Source organism: Malania oleifera, chromosome 10 (assembly GCF_029873635.1).
Source record: "Malania oleifera isolate guangnan ecotype guangnan chromosome 10, ASM2987363v1, whole genome shotgun sequence".
Lineage (NCBI taxonomy): Eukaryota > Viridiplantae > Streptophyta > Magnoliopsida > Santalales > Ximeniaceae > Malania > Malania oleifera.
This window is the reverse complement of record NC_080426.1, coordinates 30,538,906-30,559,129: the sequence shown is the minus strand read 5'-3', so window position 1 is coordinate 30,559,129 and position 20,224 is coordinate 30,538,906. Positions and strand designations below refer to the sequence as shown.

Sequence of the window (20,224 nt, the reverse complement as noted above, 5' to 3'; positions counted from 1 at the left end):
AAGGTTTTCTATTTGGACAGAAATTCAAGGTTAAAACAGAGCAGCTCTGCTATTCTGATAGCGATTTCATGTTGAAATCACTGCCCCTTCCACTCAAATCACATCAAATGCCCTGTCAAACCCTCCATATCTCAAGTTTCAAATTCCCATTTCAGGATTCTCCATTACAAACAAGACATAATGTAGTTCTTTTTATTTTGTAAAATTCTAAAAACACAACAACATTTCAACTGGCACGGGGATATAATGTTACTTGATTTATTATATAACTGTAGTCCATCACCTGCTCTAAATCATCGTATTTTGAGACTTGACCGGGACTGCCGTGTGACCTCATTCAGTTTGTTAAGATAGACCTTAGGTAGCCGCCATCATCGGAAGCCGCTGGAGAAGAGTACTGTCAACTGAAGTTTTGAGAAAGAACCTGGGATTTGACAAGTTCACCTTTTGTTAAGATTATGAGTGGGAGGAGGGAAGGGGAAGGCGTGCGCAGGAGAATAACAGATAACATACAGATTGGAACAGGCAAGATTATTTTATAGGGCAGAGCAACTTGCGTGTGACATAAATGCAATGGCGAGTCATGCATAAATTAAATAGAAGGAGACTTTATCTATCAAAAACACAAAATATAAATGACACCTGCAATTAAAAATATCAAGACTAGCTTGCCTCTGATATTAATGGTTTGGCATGCTCTTCCCACTCGGACGCCCACCTTGCAGAAGACCCCATTTTCAAGGCACCATTTCTCAACACCTTAAGAGCATCACATTCATCTGGAAAACCCTTCAATAGCATCTGCAAATGTTCACCAATTTTTGAAAACATAAAACTCTTCCCAAGCCAGAACAGAAATACAACAGGGGAGTATAAATGACGTGTCCACAATACACTAAGCAAACAATTACTTAATTAGACAGCTTCCATCAATAGTTTTAAAGACTAAACAGCCCCATGCCCTACCCCTCAAAAAAATGCTTCAGATGATATGTCACAGCCCTTGATATGGTTCTATGCGTATATGCAAGGAACGGTGATTGGCAACCTATTGAGTCTTTAGACATTATACAAGATTAAAAGTGAAAATCTTAAGGAAGCCACGAGGCCAACAATGCATTATACCATGAAAAGATGGATGTGGATGTATTTATTATATAAGAAAACTTAACAAAAGCTGAAGCCAGAAAAGTTGAAGGGAGCAACAAGGAAAACATAAATGATAGTTGCACAGATGCTTCAATCATCAGAGCAAATGACCACATATGTAAGGAATAGTTACTTGATCAAATGAATGTGCTACAAGGAGGAAATGCTCAAAAACGACAGGAGCTAAAGTCGCATGAAAGGTCGGGAGGGCCTACAATTTCAACAAGTGATCTGATCCATGCTAGAGTTTAGTGGCCAAAAAAAAAAAGAGATTACTGTAATGTGTTCAGATCTAAGCCTCCAATTAGGTGACCAGTATCCTTTTCTTAATAACCTGTACAAGAGAGCAATACATATAAATCAGAAATGGATATCCATAATTGACTTTTTCCCACTCCAATAGATCATGCACAAGGAGGGTGAGGTTGAAAGTGGTGGAACATAATCAAAGTGAAATGTACAGAAGTAGGCCCACCGCTCACCATGTTTGACAACAAAATATTTGGGCAGTTAGAAGCAAAAATCTGCTGACGGGGATATTTTAAAAAGTAGAGGTCAAAACTACCCAGCTAAAAAAAACACCATTACAACAGTAGTATCAACCACGGTCTTAAATTTCCATGAAATTGTCGAAATTTCCATTGAAATTTCCGATTTCTATCACCCTCGAAATCAAAATGGCAGTCGATTTCCATCTTGCATAATTTCCATCGAAATCTCAACAAATCATCCGAAATTTATCGAAATCTAAAAATTTTAGCGAAACTTGTCGAAATTTTAACCATACGATGAAATTTCGTTATAATTCAAATGAGAAATTTAGGTGTAAAGTGAAATTTCTATCTTAATTTATTTTATTTATTTTATCGAAACAAAAGATTATTCCAAGTGCTTTTGAAATAATATGAAAAAATAAACTTACAGTAACAGTTTATTTAACCATTCATGTCTAAACTATAATTATTTGTATAATAAATAATATTTAAATGATTTATGAATTTCATTTGTATTAAATAAATATATTTAATGTACATTATCTTACAAATATGTTTGATACACATACTATTTTACAGCTATCCACCTCATACAAAACATAGATGTAGTTAATTTGTAATATATTAGTCCTAAAACTTATATTATTATGCTTGTTAACCATTTCTGAAGTTTCACAAAGAATTCCATGCTTTACCACAAATTTCCGTTATTTTTTCAAATCGAAATTGAAATTGACATTGAAATCAAAATTTCCGTACATTTGGAGCTTCGAAATTTGAATCGAAATCGATATTTAAGACCTTGGTATCAACAACAATGTAGCCAAAAAAACAAACACCAGAAGTCTTTTAGGTCTCACCATGTGGGGTTGACAATATGAACCCCTTCCATCATTTTACTCAACCTAAGACATCCTCCTAAAGTTGGATGGCCATAAACTTTTCCAGACAAAACCAATGTGGCTGGCAAAAATCTAGGTTTTGGATTGGTTATAAATTAAAACCATGACAATGAGCAAGTACAACAATTTCTATTTTGGATATGGAGTTGAGGGAGATAGAGGTGTCTGAAACCAACTCATTTTTCCAGGTTTTAATAGTACAACGACAGGTTTCTGGAAGTACTTACACATTTGAAGTAGTTTAGCAATCTCCTGACTACAAGGGTCACTGTCTCCTTTTAAACTCAGTTGATAAGACATTATGAGCTATCAGTTTGATCCCTCTCCTCCCATTTGGTATTATAGGTACGATCTGCAGAATCCTATGTGTATTTTTTGTAAGAGTTCGCCTTAATAACTAATAACATATTTTTTAACCCACTAGACAATATTTGTTAATTTTTTTCACCATATACTCAACTCATAGATGCTAAATATAAGATCCATCTCAACAGCTATACCCAGATTGCAGCTATAGTTCTTTATCTGTATACATAAGTATGATGTATAAATTCCATAGAGTACAATTACTTGATCAAAACATTGGAATTAAAATGATTTTTTTTTAAAAAAAAAATTCTAATTATAGAACAAATACAGAAAAGGCACAAAGAAATTATTGTTCCAAAAACATGGTTTATCTACATGCAAGATCATGAATTATTATTATTATTTTTAAATACATACACACACATACACATATTAACTATAGAAACTCACAATATGAAAAAAACATTTCAATAGTAACATCATTACATGCATAGATGTGTGTTGTTTGCACAGAAGTCAAACATTCAGACATATGCAGGACCACAAGAAAAATTTTCTATTGTCAATATTTGATAATTTTAGGCAAGCGATCACAGATAAGCTTATCTGGATTGGTGGATTGCATAAATCTAGATTATTTTATATACATCATGACAATAACTAAGTCCAGTAAAGTAAACAAACTCACCAAGAGTTCGTCAGCTAGTTCAGATGATGATGAAAAGAGGAGGCCGTTTTTGTCAACCTTCACAAGTTCCTTGATGCTGTAGAAAGTCAAACCAATTATGTCGCTAGTAGAGAGGACAAATTGCTTGAAAATAAATAGCACCACTTAAGCATATATCACAAGCAGCATACTAATATATATACCGCAATGGCTTACCAAGAGTAGGAAACTGCGCACACAGGCAACCCACAACCAAACATATCCACAACCTAAGACCAGTACAACAAATGATCAGTTTTTGTGCACTGAGAGTGGCTAATAACTTAGAATTTCATGCATGGATGGCTTTACTCTGTCGTTCTAACAATGACATACCTTCATTGGAAGGTCCAGCCCAGATGAGGAAGTGTGCAGGCAAACACCTAGGTCTGCTGATCCTATAACACAAGATATGGATATCAATTCTTTTCCTTTTTTAGTGAAAATATGGACATTAAATCGTTATAAGAGAAAATAAATGTCTAAGCGATTGAAAATTAATGGCCTACCAAGCAGCAATGGGTAATCCTCAGCAGAGAGCCACATGGTACGAAATGCCACACGTTTTAGGTGCAGTCTCCTAATTTTTCCTTCGTATTTTTCTTTTTCAGGCCCTTTACCTTTAATGTATGTAGCAGATTTCAAGTCAAAAGATGCAATATTTTCTCAAGAGTGGAAGCATGTCTTGCACCAGAAGAAGCTAAATCATTACCTGTAATTATGAATAACAACCTTGGGTATGGGAATTGCTTCCCATCACATATTTCATTCCAAACAGCATCTTCTGAAATTGAATCATCTTCATTTAAAATAGCAGCAACACGTCTATCATACATAACTGCTGCTTCCAGGAGGATGCCAAAATCTTCATCTTGAGTCCTGAGTAGACGCACCATCATCAAACATGAACCAATGCACTCCGAAAGTAACCGAAAAAACAAACACTTAAAAAAAGAAACATTGATAATACCCTTTCTAGACACCTGTTTCTACGTTAAACCTATATGCATCAAGTCATATCCTTATTAAACTAAATAAGGAAAAAATAATGCTTACAACAGAAGATAGAACCAGAAGGGGCATATTCTGTTGTTTGAGTTAAAAGTCATAAATATGTTTTTTATAAAAACATCCAGTCAAAGCATTTTCTGGGCCAACATAAATAATCTGAAATAAATGACTAAAGCATTGATTGTAGCAAACTAGCAACAACTTAGATTTAAGCAATGAATATTTCCAAAATTCCACTTTAATATATCTATTCAATTCAATGTCATTGCAAGAGCAGATCCATGTGTTAACTAACTTTAAGCACCTAAACCATTGTCTTTACAATCAATACCCTTTCTTGATCCCTTTTAGCCTTCTTCTATGGGGATGAGACTTCGTACCGTGGACATCTGTAGTGTTTATTCTTGCAAATCCCTTCACTCAGATTTTTTCTAATAGAACCTTTCACTCAGATTTAACTCGTCTAGTCCTGCTCATTTCAAAAAGATAACATTCCAAGTCCAGGGCTTTTGTTTGGTTAACCATCCTTTGATGAAGTCGATGCCAAGAACCAGTTGCAAGCATGGTTTTAAATAAAGGCCGCGACCGTTACGTAACGCCGTTACGTAAAGGTTTTTTGGGTTACCGATACCGTTACACACCGCGAAATCGGTGGGAAGAAAAATCACGGCCGTAGCGGCCGTTACGGACCGCGACCGTTACGTAAAGGCCGCTACGGCCGTTACGTAACCGCTACAGGACTGTTACACCAAAAAATATTTTATTTTTTACTTTTTCTTCTCATTTTTTCTCTCTCTTTCATATATCATTATCAATATACCAAGTGGCAAGAGGTGGAAAAGATTATAATGAGGATGACAATGATACAAAATTTACTTTTTCTTTAAATACTCACAATAGATGCATTAATTAACAATTTTAAAATATTAACTTGTTAAGGATTTTTTTTTTTTAATAATATTAGTAATGTGATATTTATGTTCTTTATTTTTCAACTTCAACCTTCTTTCTTTTCTAGCTATTTTATATTTATATTATTCGTATGTCTTATGTGTTTAATAGATTAATGGAGTGTATAATGTATTTTATTTTATTAATTCATTTAGCACACATAAGAATTTATCACAGATAAGAACAATGAGAAGTATAAATACGCGCACACACGTAATTTTCTATCAATGATGGTTTAAAACAAATGTAAACTTGTTGCCCTTACCAAATAACTTAGTTACTCGAACTAAAGGGTCCAAAATACACTAAAACCCTTTCTAAGAATGGTCAAAAGCTTAAAACATGCAAGTACGCTAATATGCACAAGGTTGTGCGTGCTTAAAAAAAATTCACGGCCGTCACACCCGCTTCCCGTTATGTAACATCCGCTACTCCTGCTTCCCGTTACACCAGTTACCGTTACGTTACGCTACCCGCTACCGCGATTTAAAACCATGGTTGCAAGGAAGGAGGCCCAACAAGGCTATGTCTCTTGATGCATGTATTACCTGCTTTCATAGTAGTGAAACTCGAATCTCTTGTCTAAATTTCGTAATTTGGTGCATTTGGAATAGGCTGTTTGGTCATTTTGGAATAATTGAGGGTACCCAAATAAATGGAGAGTTTCTTGCTTCCTACTATAAGGAGTTTTAGTAGAAAATAAGGGGCCCAAGAGTTGGAGAGAACTGCATGCGCTACTTAAAGATCAAATGAAACAGTCATTTTTCTTGCCTCTTTGTGAGTTCACGCTTCTTAAGTCTTAAAGAATGGTGTTTTTCACTAATTTTTAGCATGATTAGAGAATTTTGCTGAGTTGATGTTATTTTCTTAATTTTCCGTTTTCCTCACCTTGTGTGTTTTGGGAGATCTCATATCCCCCTCCCATCTCTCTTTCATCTCTCATTAATATATATACACATAAACACAGACACACATAGGTTTGAGGCTCAAACTACACCTAGGCTACACAACAGGAGGTAGCCCATCTCCCATCCTAACCCTTCCCACCCCTCCTGGGATTTGAACCTGAGACCTCCAGCATGAGTGCCTCAAGCAGTTGATCACTGGGATGCTGCTGTCATTAATATAATTCTTCTATTTAACCAAAAGGTCCAAACATATTCTTCATGCTGTCCGCAAAAAACTAGAGGCAGAAGAAGGCAGTTTGTGCAAGTATATATAAACATAGCTGTTACAATGGACAATTTTTTTCATTACAAATTTACAACAAAAGTTTTTTTAACTATTGCCAACCAAAGAAAAACAAATTAAGATTATTTTTACAGTATTATATGCTACTGTGCTCATTAACTAATTTTTAAGATTCTACAAGAACAATAGTAGAAGGGGTGACTATTTTTTTTTCCTCAGCTGCCCATATGTGCATGCCCAAACTGCATTAAGGTACATCGTGCAACTTCCATGTGTCACCCATGGTTCAAATTTTTCAAACCAGCCATCCATGTGGCTTTAAGAGGAGAAATCAGGAGTTTGGATGAACATACTTTCCCATGCAATTCTATCCTTTTCCAATTATGAGTGAGGAAAACACTTTGGGACCGTTTGGTATCAGGTCAAAATTTTGAAAATGAAAACTGAAGATTAAAAAACAAGAACTGAAAATAAAAGCTAAAACTACAACGTGCAATTTATTTAGTAGTTTTCTTAAAAATTGAAAACAAAAATCTAAAACCTGTTTGGTAACACACATGTTGTGAAGATAAATGAAAATAAAAACAAAAATAAATAAATAAACTTTATATTTGAAAACAAAATACAAATAAAAAAATTTAACTAACAGCTAAAAATTAAAACCCAAATCCCTCTCTCTAGATCATTCTTTCTCAACATTAAGACCCTACACCTCTCTCTCTCTCCCTCCATATCTTTCACATTTATGCACGATCTGCCCCTCCAATGGGAGGATGGGAAATCTAATTGAAGTTTCGATGTTAATTGCAAAACAAAATGCATCGGGAGTGGCTTTTTCACTGAGAAGAAAAGGGAAAACAAAAAAAAACATAGTAATACCAAACATTCCCTTAGCTTGTGGCATAGAGTTTCCATTTCGCTCATATATGGATTCTCAACCTCCGCATGCGACATTGAGTTCCCATTTCACTTGTAAATGGATTCCAAACCACAAACCCACTTTGTATATTGCAAATCAACCACAGCATCTAGAGAGGAAGATCACAAACATTGTTTTACAGTTCAGAGGATTTTATTCCAACCAAAGAAATCCTTCTCATTTTATTCAAACACTTCCATTTCAGATTTTCCATTTTATTTATCAGTTGGCTTTCTAACATTTTTAAACTAACATAAAGATTAACAATTATATATTCGAGTGCCCTTTTAACCATTAACAAGGTTAGCTGGAAGTTGGAACCACAAAACAAATGGATGCAATTTAGTTAATTTAAGAAGCTGAAGCAGGAGATTTCAAAGGCAGGATCATTTTTGGGGATGGGACAAGGAAACTGAATCTTGGGAAGTTTTGAGGTGGGCAAAATGCAAAATACCATATATGCACATGAGCACCTACAGAAGAATTTATACTTTAGCAAAGTATATATGTTGACAAAAAATTTGCAAGCCTATTAAACAGAAGTTTTAAATAGAGAGAATGTTTACCATTTATTTGAAGAATGCTCAACTCCTTTTTTTAATTGTTCTCTACTTCCTAGAAGTCTAGAACTATGTATGCCACTATTTGTCATTGCAATGACCCTTTCTTAAATTCTTATCTGATTTTATTAGTATTTTGAACTTGTATAAACTAAGTCAGGGCAATAATAAACTCATGATTCTGTCATGAGACCATGTAAGCTTGACAAGGATCCAAATATGCAATCAGAAGATCTACAGAAAAATTTTTAACTCTCATAGAAGATTCTCTCAATAACAAGTCTAATGTTGCGGCAAACCTAAAATGACATAGATAATATTAGATATTGAGTTTCATTCCTGCATACTGTTTCTGTGAACTTGAAAATAGAAACATTTTGAAAACACTTGGAAACCTAAAGCAGGACCTATTGACTTACAAGGACAAACCTTAAAAAATCTAATTTTGTTCAAAGACTACATGTCAAGAGAATTGTGTAAAATTTTAGAGACAACTAACACTAACCCCAGTCAATGAAAAATAAAAGTTTTCTTTAAATAATGTGTTGGATGATTTAGTAGATCATTAATGCAAAATAAATGGAATGGTTTAAAGCACACAAATTATCCGATATCTGAACAGAAGTTCCGAAAGAAAATATTCAATACAAAATATCGCATGATGGATAAATCTAATTAAGTATATTCAGTAGTGATAAAATGATATAGTTTTGTCATCCATAATTTCAATAATACTTAATAGACCTAGAAAAAGAAATTAAACTTAGTCCATATATGATCTAAGCATAGGGAGAAAAGGCATTACCTGGTGCTAGTTAAGCTTAAAAGCTTTCTAGAAGCACACATTGGATGACTCAAAAGATCCATCAGGTGAATTGAAATTTAATGTTGATACCAATACACATGCAATTTGATATGCAAAATTGGCAATTGAAAAAAAAAAAAAAAAAAAAAAAACCTTGAATCTAAAGTTTTTAAGATCTGTCCAACATTTCTTTTTATGTGACTTTAAACACACTTAAATATTCACTGACATGAGTATTGGTGAAGACATGCTGATATATGAAAATATTTAATCCCAAAATTACTCTTACCCTATGTTTGGGAGAGGATTTGAATTTGTGTGGATTTGAACAAAAATGTAATACAAAATTGTATTAAATTTTTTCCAAATTCACCCAAATCCAAATCCATGCTCCCAAACGCAGCTTGAGGTTTCATATATTCCCCAAAGAGGTCAAAACTTTCTAGACTTTTTAAGGAAAACATTTGGGAATTTCAAATGAATGTAGTCAAGTTTATTATTATTATTATTATTATTATTATTATTTTGCATTACTTCATATGCTAGTACTTGCTTTAAGTTGAAGTCCAACAAATGTTTTATTCATTTGTGAGAATTTTGAAGTCAGGGTGACAATCACACTGAAGAAACCAAAGACATCTACATCAGTGCCAATTACTTTAAAGCGAAAGTGAAGACATCCAAGGTGATGCCAAATCTTTTTAATGTGAAAAGTACAAGGAATCCAAGAATAATTTTTTTAATGAGGCAGAAAACGGATTCAGTATGATCCCAGTGCTAATATCTAAATTTGTGTTCAATGCACAGATCTACAACTGGTAACAGGCATAACAAAAAAAACCCCTTTTTTTGGTTGGGTGGGGGAGGAGGGAAGAGGAAGATGATCACTAGTGAACAAGTCCTGAAAACAAGAACCACAATAACAAACCCAAACTAAGATCATGGTATAGAATATTTATCTTCAATGTTTACATTCAAGGCAAGTTCAAGAAGTAAGAACTCACCAGCTTGTACTGCTAACAATAAGTGCGGGCCTGTTTGGTTTCAAAAAAATGTCACTGCCAACCTGGGTGGTAAATAAAGTCTCTAGATCACAGCTATGCATGCCCATAGTTCCTGCAAGAATATGTGACTTGTCCAAAACTGTACTGATATTCCCCAAAAATCAGCTGAAATTACAACTGTGGATATATTTTATCATCCACATTACCATTGCTTACACAATCTCGAACACCATGAGCCTGATTAAGATTTTTACCTAATCTACAAAATAACTACAAAAGACCACATTAACATTTAATTTCCAATTCAAAATATTCTCAACAAGAATTTAACAATGAAACATTCTGTTCACCTCATGCTTCTCCTCAAGTGAAGCAGGATGGAAGAATTCAGGAGGCTGGTCATAAAGAACAGTAGCCCTAAAATTTGGGAACAAAAAGTCGGAACTCACAACTCAGACAGTTATTAATAAATTTAAAAAGAATTTGAGTAATTTGTTAAGTCTGAGCTGACCCTCTTACTTAATTCCCCAATTTTGAGCCAATTCATGTCGCATTGCCCTTGTTACACATAGGGAACCATTTGCCATCTTCCCATAATGCTTCTCGAGCCTACATAGGCACAAGTAACTCATGTATCAGGCATAAGGCCAAACACAGGTCCTCCCAAACAAAATAAAAGTGAGGTCAAATTGCTACCAGTGGTACACCGCCACAAATCGACTACTTCTTCCCAGAGATAACGCCAACAAAGTATGTCCAAAATTATGCCAATCAACAATAAATGCAGAACGTCTTAACCAACTTGCCCATTTTACAGCCACCAAGGTTGGAACAGAAGGTGGATTCTACAGCAACAGCAACCACATCAGTAAGACCAAGATACAATATCAAGCACATGCAATGCACATCAGCCACCAAGAAAGAAGTATTTTTATGAACCAACAAAGTACACCAAGTCCAATTCTTTGCTCATATTCTTATAGGTAAGTAGCTTAACCTAAGCATGATGATATTTCAGAGATAAACTATATTCTGATGGAGATTTCAGTACAGATACTTACTAACAGCGTAAATATGGCAATGAAAATTAGCATGCGATCTCTTCAATCAAAATAGCAAAAGAAAAGTGGGCAGTGAAATATCTTTCTGTTACCCTCTGCTAGAACCTCAATGTGTATATATATATATGTATATATATCATCGCTTGGAAAATATATGTATATTAGAATATGATAGACGAGTACTTTCTCCTTCACCATACCTAAAAGATACAGAATAAAATACTCCACCATAGAGCAATAATGCACTTTTCTATCCTTAAATTAATCTTTAACGGTTGTGGATTTGTTACTTCAACAGTTCCATAAAAAATATAGTCATCAACCTAAAAACCAGACATTATAACTCGGAAAATTTTTTAGTCATTGTATCGTCGACCATTTTTAGCAGTTTTAAATCTTTCTTTTAAAAACCCAGTTAGAGAAATGCCATTGTGGTCAATATCAAAACAGCGGAAATGTAGTAACCCAATCAATATATATATATATATATAAATAAATAAATCAATAAAGAGATATTTTGGAGGAGATATTTTAGAGAAGATATTTTGAAAGGAGATATTTTGAGATATTTTATATATAAATATCTTGGAGGAGATATTTATTTTGATTACTTAAAGGCTAAGTTAGGTTTGTCTTTATAAACTCTCATTCTCTCTCCCTCTCTAAGATTTCCAGGCCATGTGTTGCCGGAATCGACGATCTGACGTTGCTACGTGGATCAGGGAAGGAATCTCTATAGGTTCAATGAATCATAATTTCGTTTCAAAGATTTCAGAGTTTTTCTTGAAAATCGAGGTAAGGGTCAGTTTTTGCTTTTGGTCCGATAGATCTGTAGTATACGAGATTATACTAAAGTGTTGTTCTTCGAGTATTAGGTTTTGGGGTTTTCGTGCCGTTGTTTTGAACCATTTAGGTTCGGAGTTCGGAAAGTTAGGGCTTGAGTTCTGGGTCGTTTCGGACTCCGATTCATATGCAAGTAAGGGGGTTATGTTAACACAGTGATTTATACAATATGAATCGATTGAAATGTTGAAATAACTTTTAGATATCGAGTTATGGCGGTTCTAGGGTTTCCGGGCCTCGGTTCGGTAAACTGACTTTATTTTCAAAACCAACCGGTCAAATTCAAATGTTATATTTTTAGAATATGGTACTTGTCATTCCGGACCTTTTCCACGGTTGAAAATGTTGTTTTCGTTGTTTAAAACCCGTACTGTGATATTAACTGTTTATATTTACTTTCAGGTTGTTTTTGAATGTAGAAAATTGTGTGGCGGGTGTTGATGTTGTAATATACTGGAACTGTTGTGAGAATGCAGGAAGTTTATTTGACAGCTACGGGCCGGATTTCACATAATGATGTGTTTTGTGAAATGATTTCAAAAGAGTGTTTAAATTGCTTAAATTGTACGATATGCTTTAGGAACCCTGAGGACTAATAGTGTAGGCAAGGATCCATTGCCAGTGAGGGCACCATGGTTTTGATCTATATGTACCCAGGCTGTATTGAGACAGTAGGGGCGGTCTTAGTGTGAGTTTGCCTCTTGATCGTGTACCCAGGTTGTATTGAGACAGTAGGGGCGGTCAACCCTGATTGTCGGGATTTATACATGGTATAGAGTTTGAAGGTGTGTCCTATCTTGCATATCTGTACATTTATGTAATTGTTGTTATATACTATGGGGTTGTTCATATGATGAAAATGGGTTACGTATTTTACAATTACGGAAACGATGATTGTATATGTTTATGTTTTTGTTAAACACTTAAAGCATGTTGGCCACACATTGTTATTAGCTTAATCGTCCCTTACTGAGAGGTGTCTCACCCTATCATACAAACTGTCTTTTTAGGTCCTTATTGAGGTTGAGATTAGCAGGGACTGGGGTAGGGTAGCGATCTGTTTTTGAGTGAGCGTCTCCACAAGCTCGATTTTGTAGGTTATGTTATAGGTTTTCAAAACTTGTAAAATTTTGTAAGACTCAAGGATGCGTCAAGTATAATACAATATTGTATATGGATGTTGGAATAGTTGTATGTATCTATCAGGCAGTTAGAACTTTGATAATAGTTTGATGGATGTTTATGTTTTCCGCTGCGTATATATTTGTTGAGAAGTATATCAGGTACATAGACATACCGGGGCGTTACAGGAAAGGCCTCATCTACGCACAAAAAATCCTCGCTTATTTTTCAGAACATTGATCTCAAGCATTAACTAACAATCTAATCCAAAATATTTTGAGAGTTCTTAACATTGTGATCATCTAATATGCCCTTGCAAGGGTAATCTCCAACAATGTGTCTAAAACCCAAGTTCTTACCTAGCATAAAATGCAAGTAATTATTATGACGTAAAAAATCCTTGACAGTTTCACTTGTATATCAAGCTCACAACACCAATGATCAGGCTTTCTTTGCACCTACAATAAAAGAGATAAAGGGATATCTTGAGATACCCATGCCCTGTGAACAACAGCCAGGCACCAGCCCCGATGTAGATACCGAAAGCTCCGTAACTCAAGTTGTACAGAACAAATTTAAACTTGAGCTTATGCAGTGATCAGTCAAAAACATGGGGAATTTCTTGATTTGGGGTCATTCAAACGGTAAATTATACTTTAATCCATGAAAGAAACAACTCTGACTTTTCATATGAACCAATCTGTAATTTTTTACTTACACAACCAATGCACAAAAACAAAGTGCAATCTAAAATATGACAATGTTATACCAAAGCTAGATTCTACAATCTATTTTCATCTTTTCATGATACAAAACAAATAAGCTCTTGAACAAGAAAATTATAAGGCACATAGGTAATAGATAATTTTAGAGGAAAAAAAGGCAAAGAATATTTTAAGGCCACTGAACTACACAAAATTAGATGTACAACACTTGGCTACTCCAAATTATAAAAGGCAAGCTCACCTGCACTATGAAAACATCAGGTGATGGAATTTTGACACAGAGAAACCAAAAAAGCACAAAAAACTGGACCAAGGGCTTGAGCAAAAGCATGAAGGGATGAAGTATCTTTGGTAGAGATTGTGGGATTGTTGGCCATTGCGTCTGCAAAATTTTAAAAAAAAAAAGTAAATAGAAAGAAGACTAAAAAAAGAATATGATAACATCTAGACACAGTCCATCTCACAAGAATCATTTATAACTAGTACCATTTTGTGAATATGAATAGATTGCTGCTCTAAAACTGCAACGTGGGGATCAGTACCTAAGGGAAATATGAGTTAGCATAATTTGTAATGTTGCAAATAACTGTTTCCAGGAAAGAAAGAAAGAACACCCAATGCACAATGGTTGCACACAGCATTAGGGGGTCTAGGGAGGGGAATGATGTATGGAGTTTTACCTCCACATTTAGATAGAGGTTGTTTTCATGACTTGAACCTGTGGCCTTGAGGTTTGGTTGCGTAGAACCCCTACCAATGGGCCAAGGCTCTCATCCTTTGAAATAAGTAACAAAACTTAATAAAAAATTAAAAAAATGCAAAATACAAAATACAAATATTTTGATTTAACATTCAATCAAACAAAAGAAACTTCCTAAAAATTTTAAAAAAAAAACGCACGCACAGAGAAAATTAAAAATGATTTAAAGTATATAATCTATCCAATTAGCAAGCTCGTGCGTAGCTTGCAAATATATGCAGAAAAATATTATAAATTTTATGCTGAACAACATCCTATAATGGTCACTATATGCATAGAAGATCCATTGTTGGAAGTGAAACTCACCTAGTGGTAGTCTCCAAGTTACTAAAAATTTGGCATGCCTTCTACACTTGTGCATATGAGCATATTGCGTTAATCACCCAGATTAAAGACTTAATGTCATATATTATTGCCAATATATATACAAACATTATATATATACACACGCGCACATATGACACATCTCAAAAAATCCATTCTATATATATCACATAACACATCCATAGAGTTCAGCAACAAATTCATTGAAAATCAAATAAACATAATCCAGATAATCACATACTTTTCAGAATCTTCCAGGTTCCAAAATCTCAATCATGTTTTAACACGATCAATAATTGACTAAAATCAAATAAACATAACCCAGATAATCACATACTTTTCAGAATCTTTCATGTTCCAAAATATTAATCATGTTTTAATAAGATCAATAATTGACTAAAATGGAATTAGAAACAAAAGCAGACAAGAGAAACAAGAGGACACATAAAGTGAGGACACAACAACGATTAGCTAAAATAGTTTGGTCATGTGCAACAGAAATGGCTAATTTGGTTCAAGTTAAATGAATTGTCAGAACAGAAGAGGCGTTGAGGCGGCATAAGAAGTCAAGATGGCCATTTAACTGAATATAAATCCCCTCACTATAGCAAAATGATTGAATAAGATTCATGACCCCAAATTGAGGTGTATAGGTTTCTTGAATTTAATTGTATTATTTGATGATGAAAAAAGAACCAAACCTATAAATGTTCTAGATTTGTATATTTTTCATGTCCCAAATTAATGACCAAATGATGCACACAATAGAATACCAACTCAATGCCATTTTCATGATTTTTTTTCCCTCAATTGACAGGCTTCTTGCAATGTGGAAAGGCTAGAGAGAGGAAGAATAAGAAGAAAGAGAAAAAGAGAGGAAGAAAAAAAATGTGAAAATGTTAAATAGAGGAAAGAATGAAAGAAAGAAGAGGAGGATTTGGGGGAAACACAGATATTGAAAAAGAGATTTGAGGGAAATACAAATACTCCAAATTTGACTCCATATAATCAACTTGATTAAAGTTAAAGCATCACACAATTAATTGGGAAAACTAGAACTAAGAAAATTATTTAAAAAAAAACTTACTAATTAAATAAAAACCTTTAAGATATACAAATTTCAAAACAAACTTCCACATAAGGACAAACATAACTAATAAATTAAACCTAAATTTATTAGTCTTAGGACCCAATAAACCATTGGCCCTATTCTTCAAGATTGAAACCTAAAGAAGGTCAGATTGATCCATCCAACATCCAGTTTCCCCCCATCCAGCATCATTTTGTCAATATATTTTGATTTTTTTTCTTCTTGGAATGTGCTGAACAAGATTTCTCTTTTTTCTTTCTTTTAATTAAAAAAAAAATGGAGGGGACAATAGTGGAGAACATACGGAATGTAAAATTCCACTCGCCAAAACTAATTAAAGAAAATGAGTTCAACTATTGATTACTGTCAACATCTTTTAAATCCTGACAAATAATTTTCCAACTCGTCAAAATTTTCGAATACAAAAGGACAACAGTGATGAAATGAAATATCACCAGCAAAGATGAATGTTAAAAGCCAGTGTGTATGCTTGAACATAGACAACTCTTTTGCATCAAGCATGACTTGATGCAACATCGCTTTCAAAGGATATGTATCTTTGTGGCTTTTATGAATTGGTGAAAGCTCATAGGTTCTTTCTTACTTTTGGCTTAAAGCATATATTTCGTTTGAGTATAGTGAAAATTATCCACATAAAAAGAATTGGCATTACTCACCACAATACTGGATTGCAAAAACAAAAGGAAGCCATATAGATAATACAGGAAAAATATCTGGTCCCGTGTAATAAATCACAAAATTAATATGCCCTGTGGATTAAATTCCTAGAAGTCAAATGAAAGCATTAAACTCGAACCTCTAAGTTGATTTTTTTTTCTTACTTTAGATTTTTTAAGTATATTATAAATCATAACTTGTCACATATAAATTTGCTTTCAATTTTAATTTTCAAATATTAAATGTGAAATGCCATCAAATGAAACCAAAAGGCAACTCCTCATAAATGAGCTAATGTTGATTCCATGAAAAATAAAATTTGACATGATTCTACATCAGATAGAAAACGTACCTCCATATGCAACAATGTCTACCTCCAGAGACGCCTGCAAAACCATTAGTGAAGCTCAAAAATAACTGAACCAAATACACAAGAAAAACAATGATCTGGAATTAAGTGGAATCCATTATAGCTAGGATCTAGTATAGATCAATCAGTACAATATAAATGCATTATCTTGTACTAATATTTGCAGGGGTTGCCAAATGACAATTCAATTTGGCTCTAATTGCTTAGAATCAACTTGAACACTAAATATGGCTTAGTGTTGTAAGTCTTTTTCTTTAACTGGTTTAGCATCTGTTCTAGAGTGGCTATTTTTGAGACATCAGCAACCCAAGCAGATGATCACTCTCGAAGGACAGATGTACCAAGTATTGATTTTCCAGTGCATGTGCTCCATCAAATTCTGAAGATCAAAGTCAGTGATTTATTTTATATACTTTAAAAAAAATACAAGATTAAAAGCAAAAATAAAATAACTAAAAATTAAAAAGTCTTATTTGTCAACAATTCCCAACTCAAAATTTGAATCCACATCAAGTCATCAACACATCAACTATTCAAACTAAACAAGTAAAAATAAAAAAAAAAAGAGGACAGTGTGAGGGAAGGGGAAATTTGTATTGAAATTTTTATATTCGAATGGCATTTCAAGAGCACTTTTTCTTGCTTATGAATAAAAAAATTGAATAGTTTTCAGCAAATCAGCAAATGAAAGCAAGAACAGTACTTTCAAAGAGCTGAATTGAGAGGTACGGAACAGAAGGTACCTGACGAGCAAGGGAAAGGGCATGGTACTGCATGCGAGGGCTGCGGCCCAGATCCCCCAGAACCACCACTGCCGCCCTGCCTCTCTTCCCCATCTTCTCTTCCATTTTCCCTATTGATTGCATCAATTTCGTGTGATCTGGTACCAAAGCTGCATCATGAATATTTTACTCGTAGTTGATATTTCGTAAATCATTGAAACAGAGTGAAACAATGGACTGGGCTTGGATGCCACTGTTCTAAACAGATAACTGATCAATCAAGAAGAACAACAATTACCAGCCATTTGATAAAAAATAAGGGTTTCGGCTTTGACCCTCAAATGGATATCATTCCTATGTCTCTCTCTATCTTTGTATCAATCGCAAAGTGGCAATTACAACATATTCCAGAAACCCACACACTCCAATATAATAAAGATTCAGAGTCCATCCCTATAATTGTACATATATTAAAATGAAGGACTCCTTTAAATTCAAATTAAATGAGTGAAAATGGGTCTATCATTCCTGACCCGTTAACCCATTTAAGCAAAATAGGACTCATGCAATCTAAATTAGATTAACATTGTTGCATTCGACTTGTTAATCATATTACTATCAAATTCCTTGAAATGTAACACTCGTAGGTTTGGTTCAATCCAAATATTCCTAGAAAATAATTTTTAAACCTTCTCATCTTCCGAACAATTGTTGATTGCCTAAAATCTTTAATTTTTTGATGATTAATAGTAACTAAAAGGGCAAAACAAATTGAGAAATTACTTGATTTTGACGCTAGCTACTGGAAACGATTTCAGCTTCTTCTCCTCGCCGGAAAATTTCAGTTTCAGCGCCGGAAGCCAGCTATGCTTCGACGGTAGTCGGGAACGACGCCATTCGATCTGCGTCGATGGTTGGGCTCTGGGCGGACTGAGTTCGTAGTGGGAAAACGGGTCTAGCGGATTGACTTCGGTTCGAGCTGTTAACGGGTGGGCTTACAGATTGGGTTCGAATCGTCAATAATTCGAAACAAATTAAGCGAATTATTGGGTAAAGATATTTGAATTCATATCTCACTTAATTAAATTGTAGATTTAGGCGAGATAATTTATGATATATTGCAGATAATCTGTCATTTCTATCCTTATTATATTTTTTTAATCATCAGATAAATAATTTATTTTACAATATTATAATTAGTTATTTTTAAAATTATAATTTAATAATTATTAAACATTTAATAACTAATTATAAAATTATAAAATGTACATATAACTTTATTTACAATTTTTAATATAAGATTGTAGATTTATGATAGATTGCAGATAATATGTGATTTCCATCCTTATTATATTTTTTTTAATCATTCAATGAATACTTTATTTTACAATATTATAATTAGTTATTGTTAAACATCTTACCTTGGGAGTATATACATGTGCCTCTCAATGGATATATAATGTATAGTTAGAGGGGGGTGATTAACTCTTTTTGCGTATTAAAAATTTCGCTCTACAAAACCATAGTCTTGGTAAGATGACAAACAATTATATCATAATATACAAAATATAAATCATACACAAGACAATAAATAAAAGAGAAGGGAGAAAAAACTTAATAACGTCGTTTTAACGTGGTTCGACATCAAGCTTGTGTCCACGCCTTGAGACCAATTCAAGGATTCCTCAATCTACTAAGAACCTCCTTCATCGGTGGAGAAGCCTTTACACTTTGCTCACCAAGAGTCGCAAAGTTCACCAAAAACCCTTGCAATCTGATTCACCAAGAACCTTCACACGAGAACCAATCCCTTTACAACAAGAGGATAAGAATAATACAAAACAACTGCTCCTTGAATGAGCCAATATTTAATACAATACAAAACCTCACACAACTCTCTTAAAGTAATGAATCAACATAAAGATTATAGAGCAAGAGAGAAGTTAAGCACTTGAAATATGAACAAAAATAAAGTGTGCTTAGGAATGATGTATAACTGTTAAGATCAATCGTAAAACAAGTCTTTGGACTTGTATTTATAGGAGAAAATGGGCTACTAGCCGTTTTATGGTCGTTGGGCATTTAAAATTGTTAGCCTTGGTGGCTACACTATCATGCTTTATATGTTTTGATGATATTAACATATATGTGATTTATAATATTTTCCATCTTTGCAGATCATGCTTAGTACAGGTACAAGTGTCGAATACATGAAATATTGGTCAAAAGGCAAAGATCGGACTGAGTTGATATTCGAATAGAAAAATCAAATGGACACGTACTCGGAAGAGAGCTTAATATTGTATTTTATGTAATGGGTGTGTGTTTGAGGTAGTATATCTTGTAACTCTTGCGGTTTTGTTTCATACATAATTTCTGAGAAAGATTTAAGCAAATGTACATGCATATTAGGACACATAAGTTTATAAGATTGCACTAAAATCATAAACTCAACTTTCATGATTTTCAAAGTTAAACATAAGAGTTTGTTAAATGAATCCTGAACTCAAATATGTTTTCTAAAGGGA

The 20,224-nt window shown here is 33.9% G+C and overlaps 1 protein-coding gene and 1 long non-coding RNA gene across 5 annotated transcripts; one reads left to right on the top strand and one right to left on the bottom strand.

The window, feature by feature from the left end:
* Positions 1–127: 127 nt before the first annotated feature.
* On the bottom strand, positions 128–18,740 carry LOC131166100 (UDP-glycosyltransferase TURAN). 4 transcript variants are annotated; one of them, XM_058124388.1, is made up of 17 exons: positions 18,480–18,740; positions 17,718–17,854; positions 16,957–16,990; positions 14,239–14,294; positions 13,994–14,134; positions 10,698–10,846; positions 10,521–10,610; positions 10,352–10,418; positions 10,208–10,271; positions 10,002–10,113; positions 4,273–4,439; positions 4,070–4,180; positions 3,897–3,958; positions 3,738–3,790; positions 3,543–3,618; positions 673–801; positions 128–424 (listed from the first exon to the last, which is right to left on the bottom strand). In XM_058124388.1, exons 2-17 carry the CDS (start codon positions 17,838–17,840, stop codon positions 401–403), a joined length of 1,458 nt encoding a protein of 485 aa, XP_057980371.1. In that variant the 5' UTR covers positions 17,841–17,854; positions 18,480–18,740; the 3' UTR covers positions 128–400. The 4 variants fall into 4 exon arrangements, with proteins under 4 accessions (XP_057980371.1, XP_057980370.1, XP_057980368.1 ...); XM_058124387.1 differs by lacking the exon at positions 18,480–18,740 and adding an exon at positions 17,995–18,163 and having other exon boundaries at positions 14,239–14,273; positions 17,718–17,866; XM_058124385.1 differs by lacking the exon at positions 18,480–18,740 and adding an exon at positions 17,995–18,161 and having other exon boundaries at positions 17,718–17,866.
* Positions 11,688–12,765, top strand: LOC131166101 (uncharacterized). The gene is made up of 2 exons (XR_009139736.1): positions 11,688–11,857; positions 12,308–12,765. It is a non-coding gene; the product is annotated as an uncharacterized LOC131166101 (long non-coding RNA).
* Positions 18,741–20,224: the final 1,484 nt, after the last annotated feature.

What these genes read in the sequence shown, in the direction of transcription:
- LOC131166100 (XM_058124385.1), bottom strand. An exon ending in AGACATTGTTGCATATGGAG is followed by an intron (nt 14,295 to 16,956) that starts GTACGTTTTCTA and finishes TATTTCCCTTAG; the next exon opens with GTACTGATCCCCACGTTGCA. An exon ending in GCTCAAAATTGGGGAATTAA is followed by an intron (nt 10,419 to 10,520) that starts GTAAGAGGGTCA and finishes CCCAAATTTTAG; the next exon opens with GGCTACTGTTCTTTATGACC.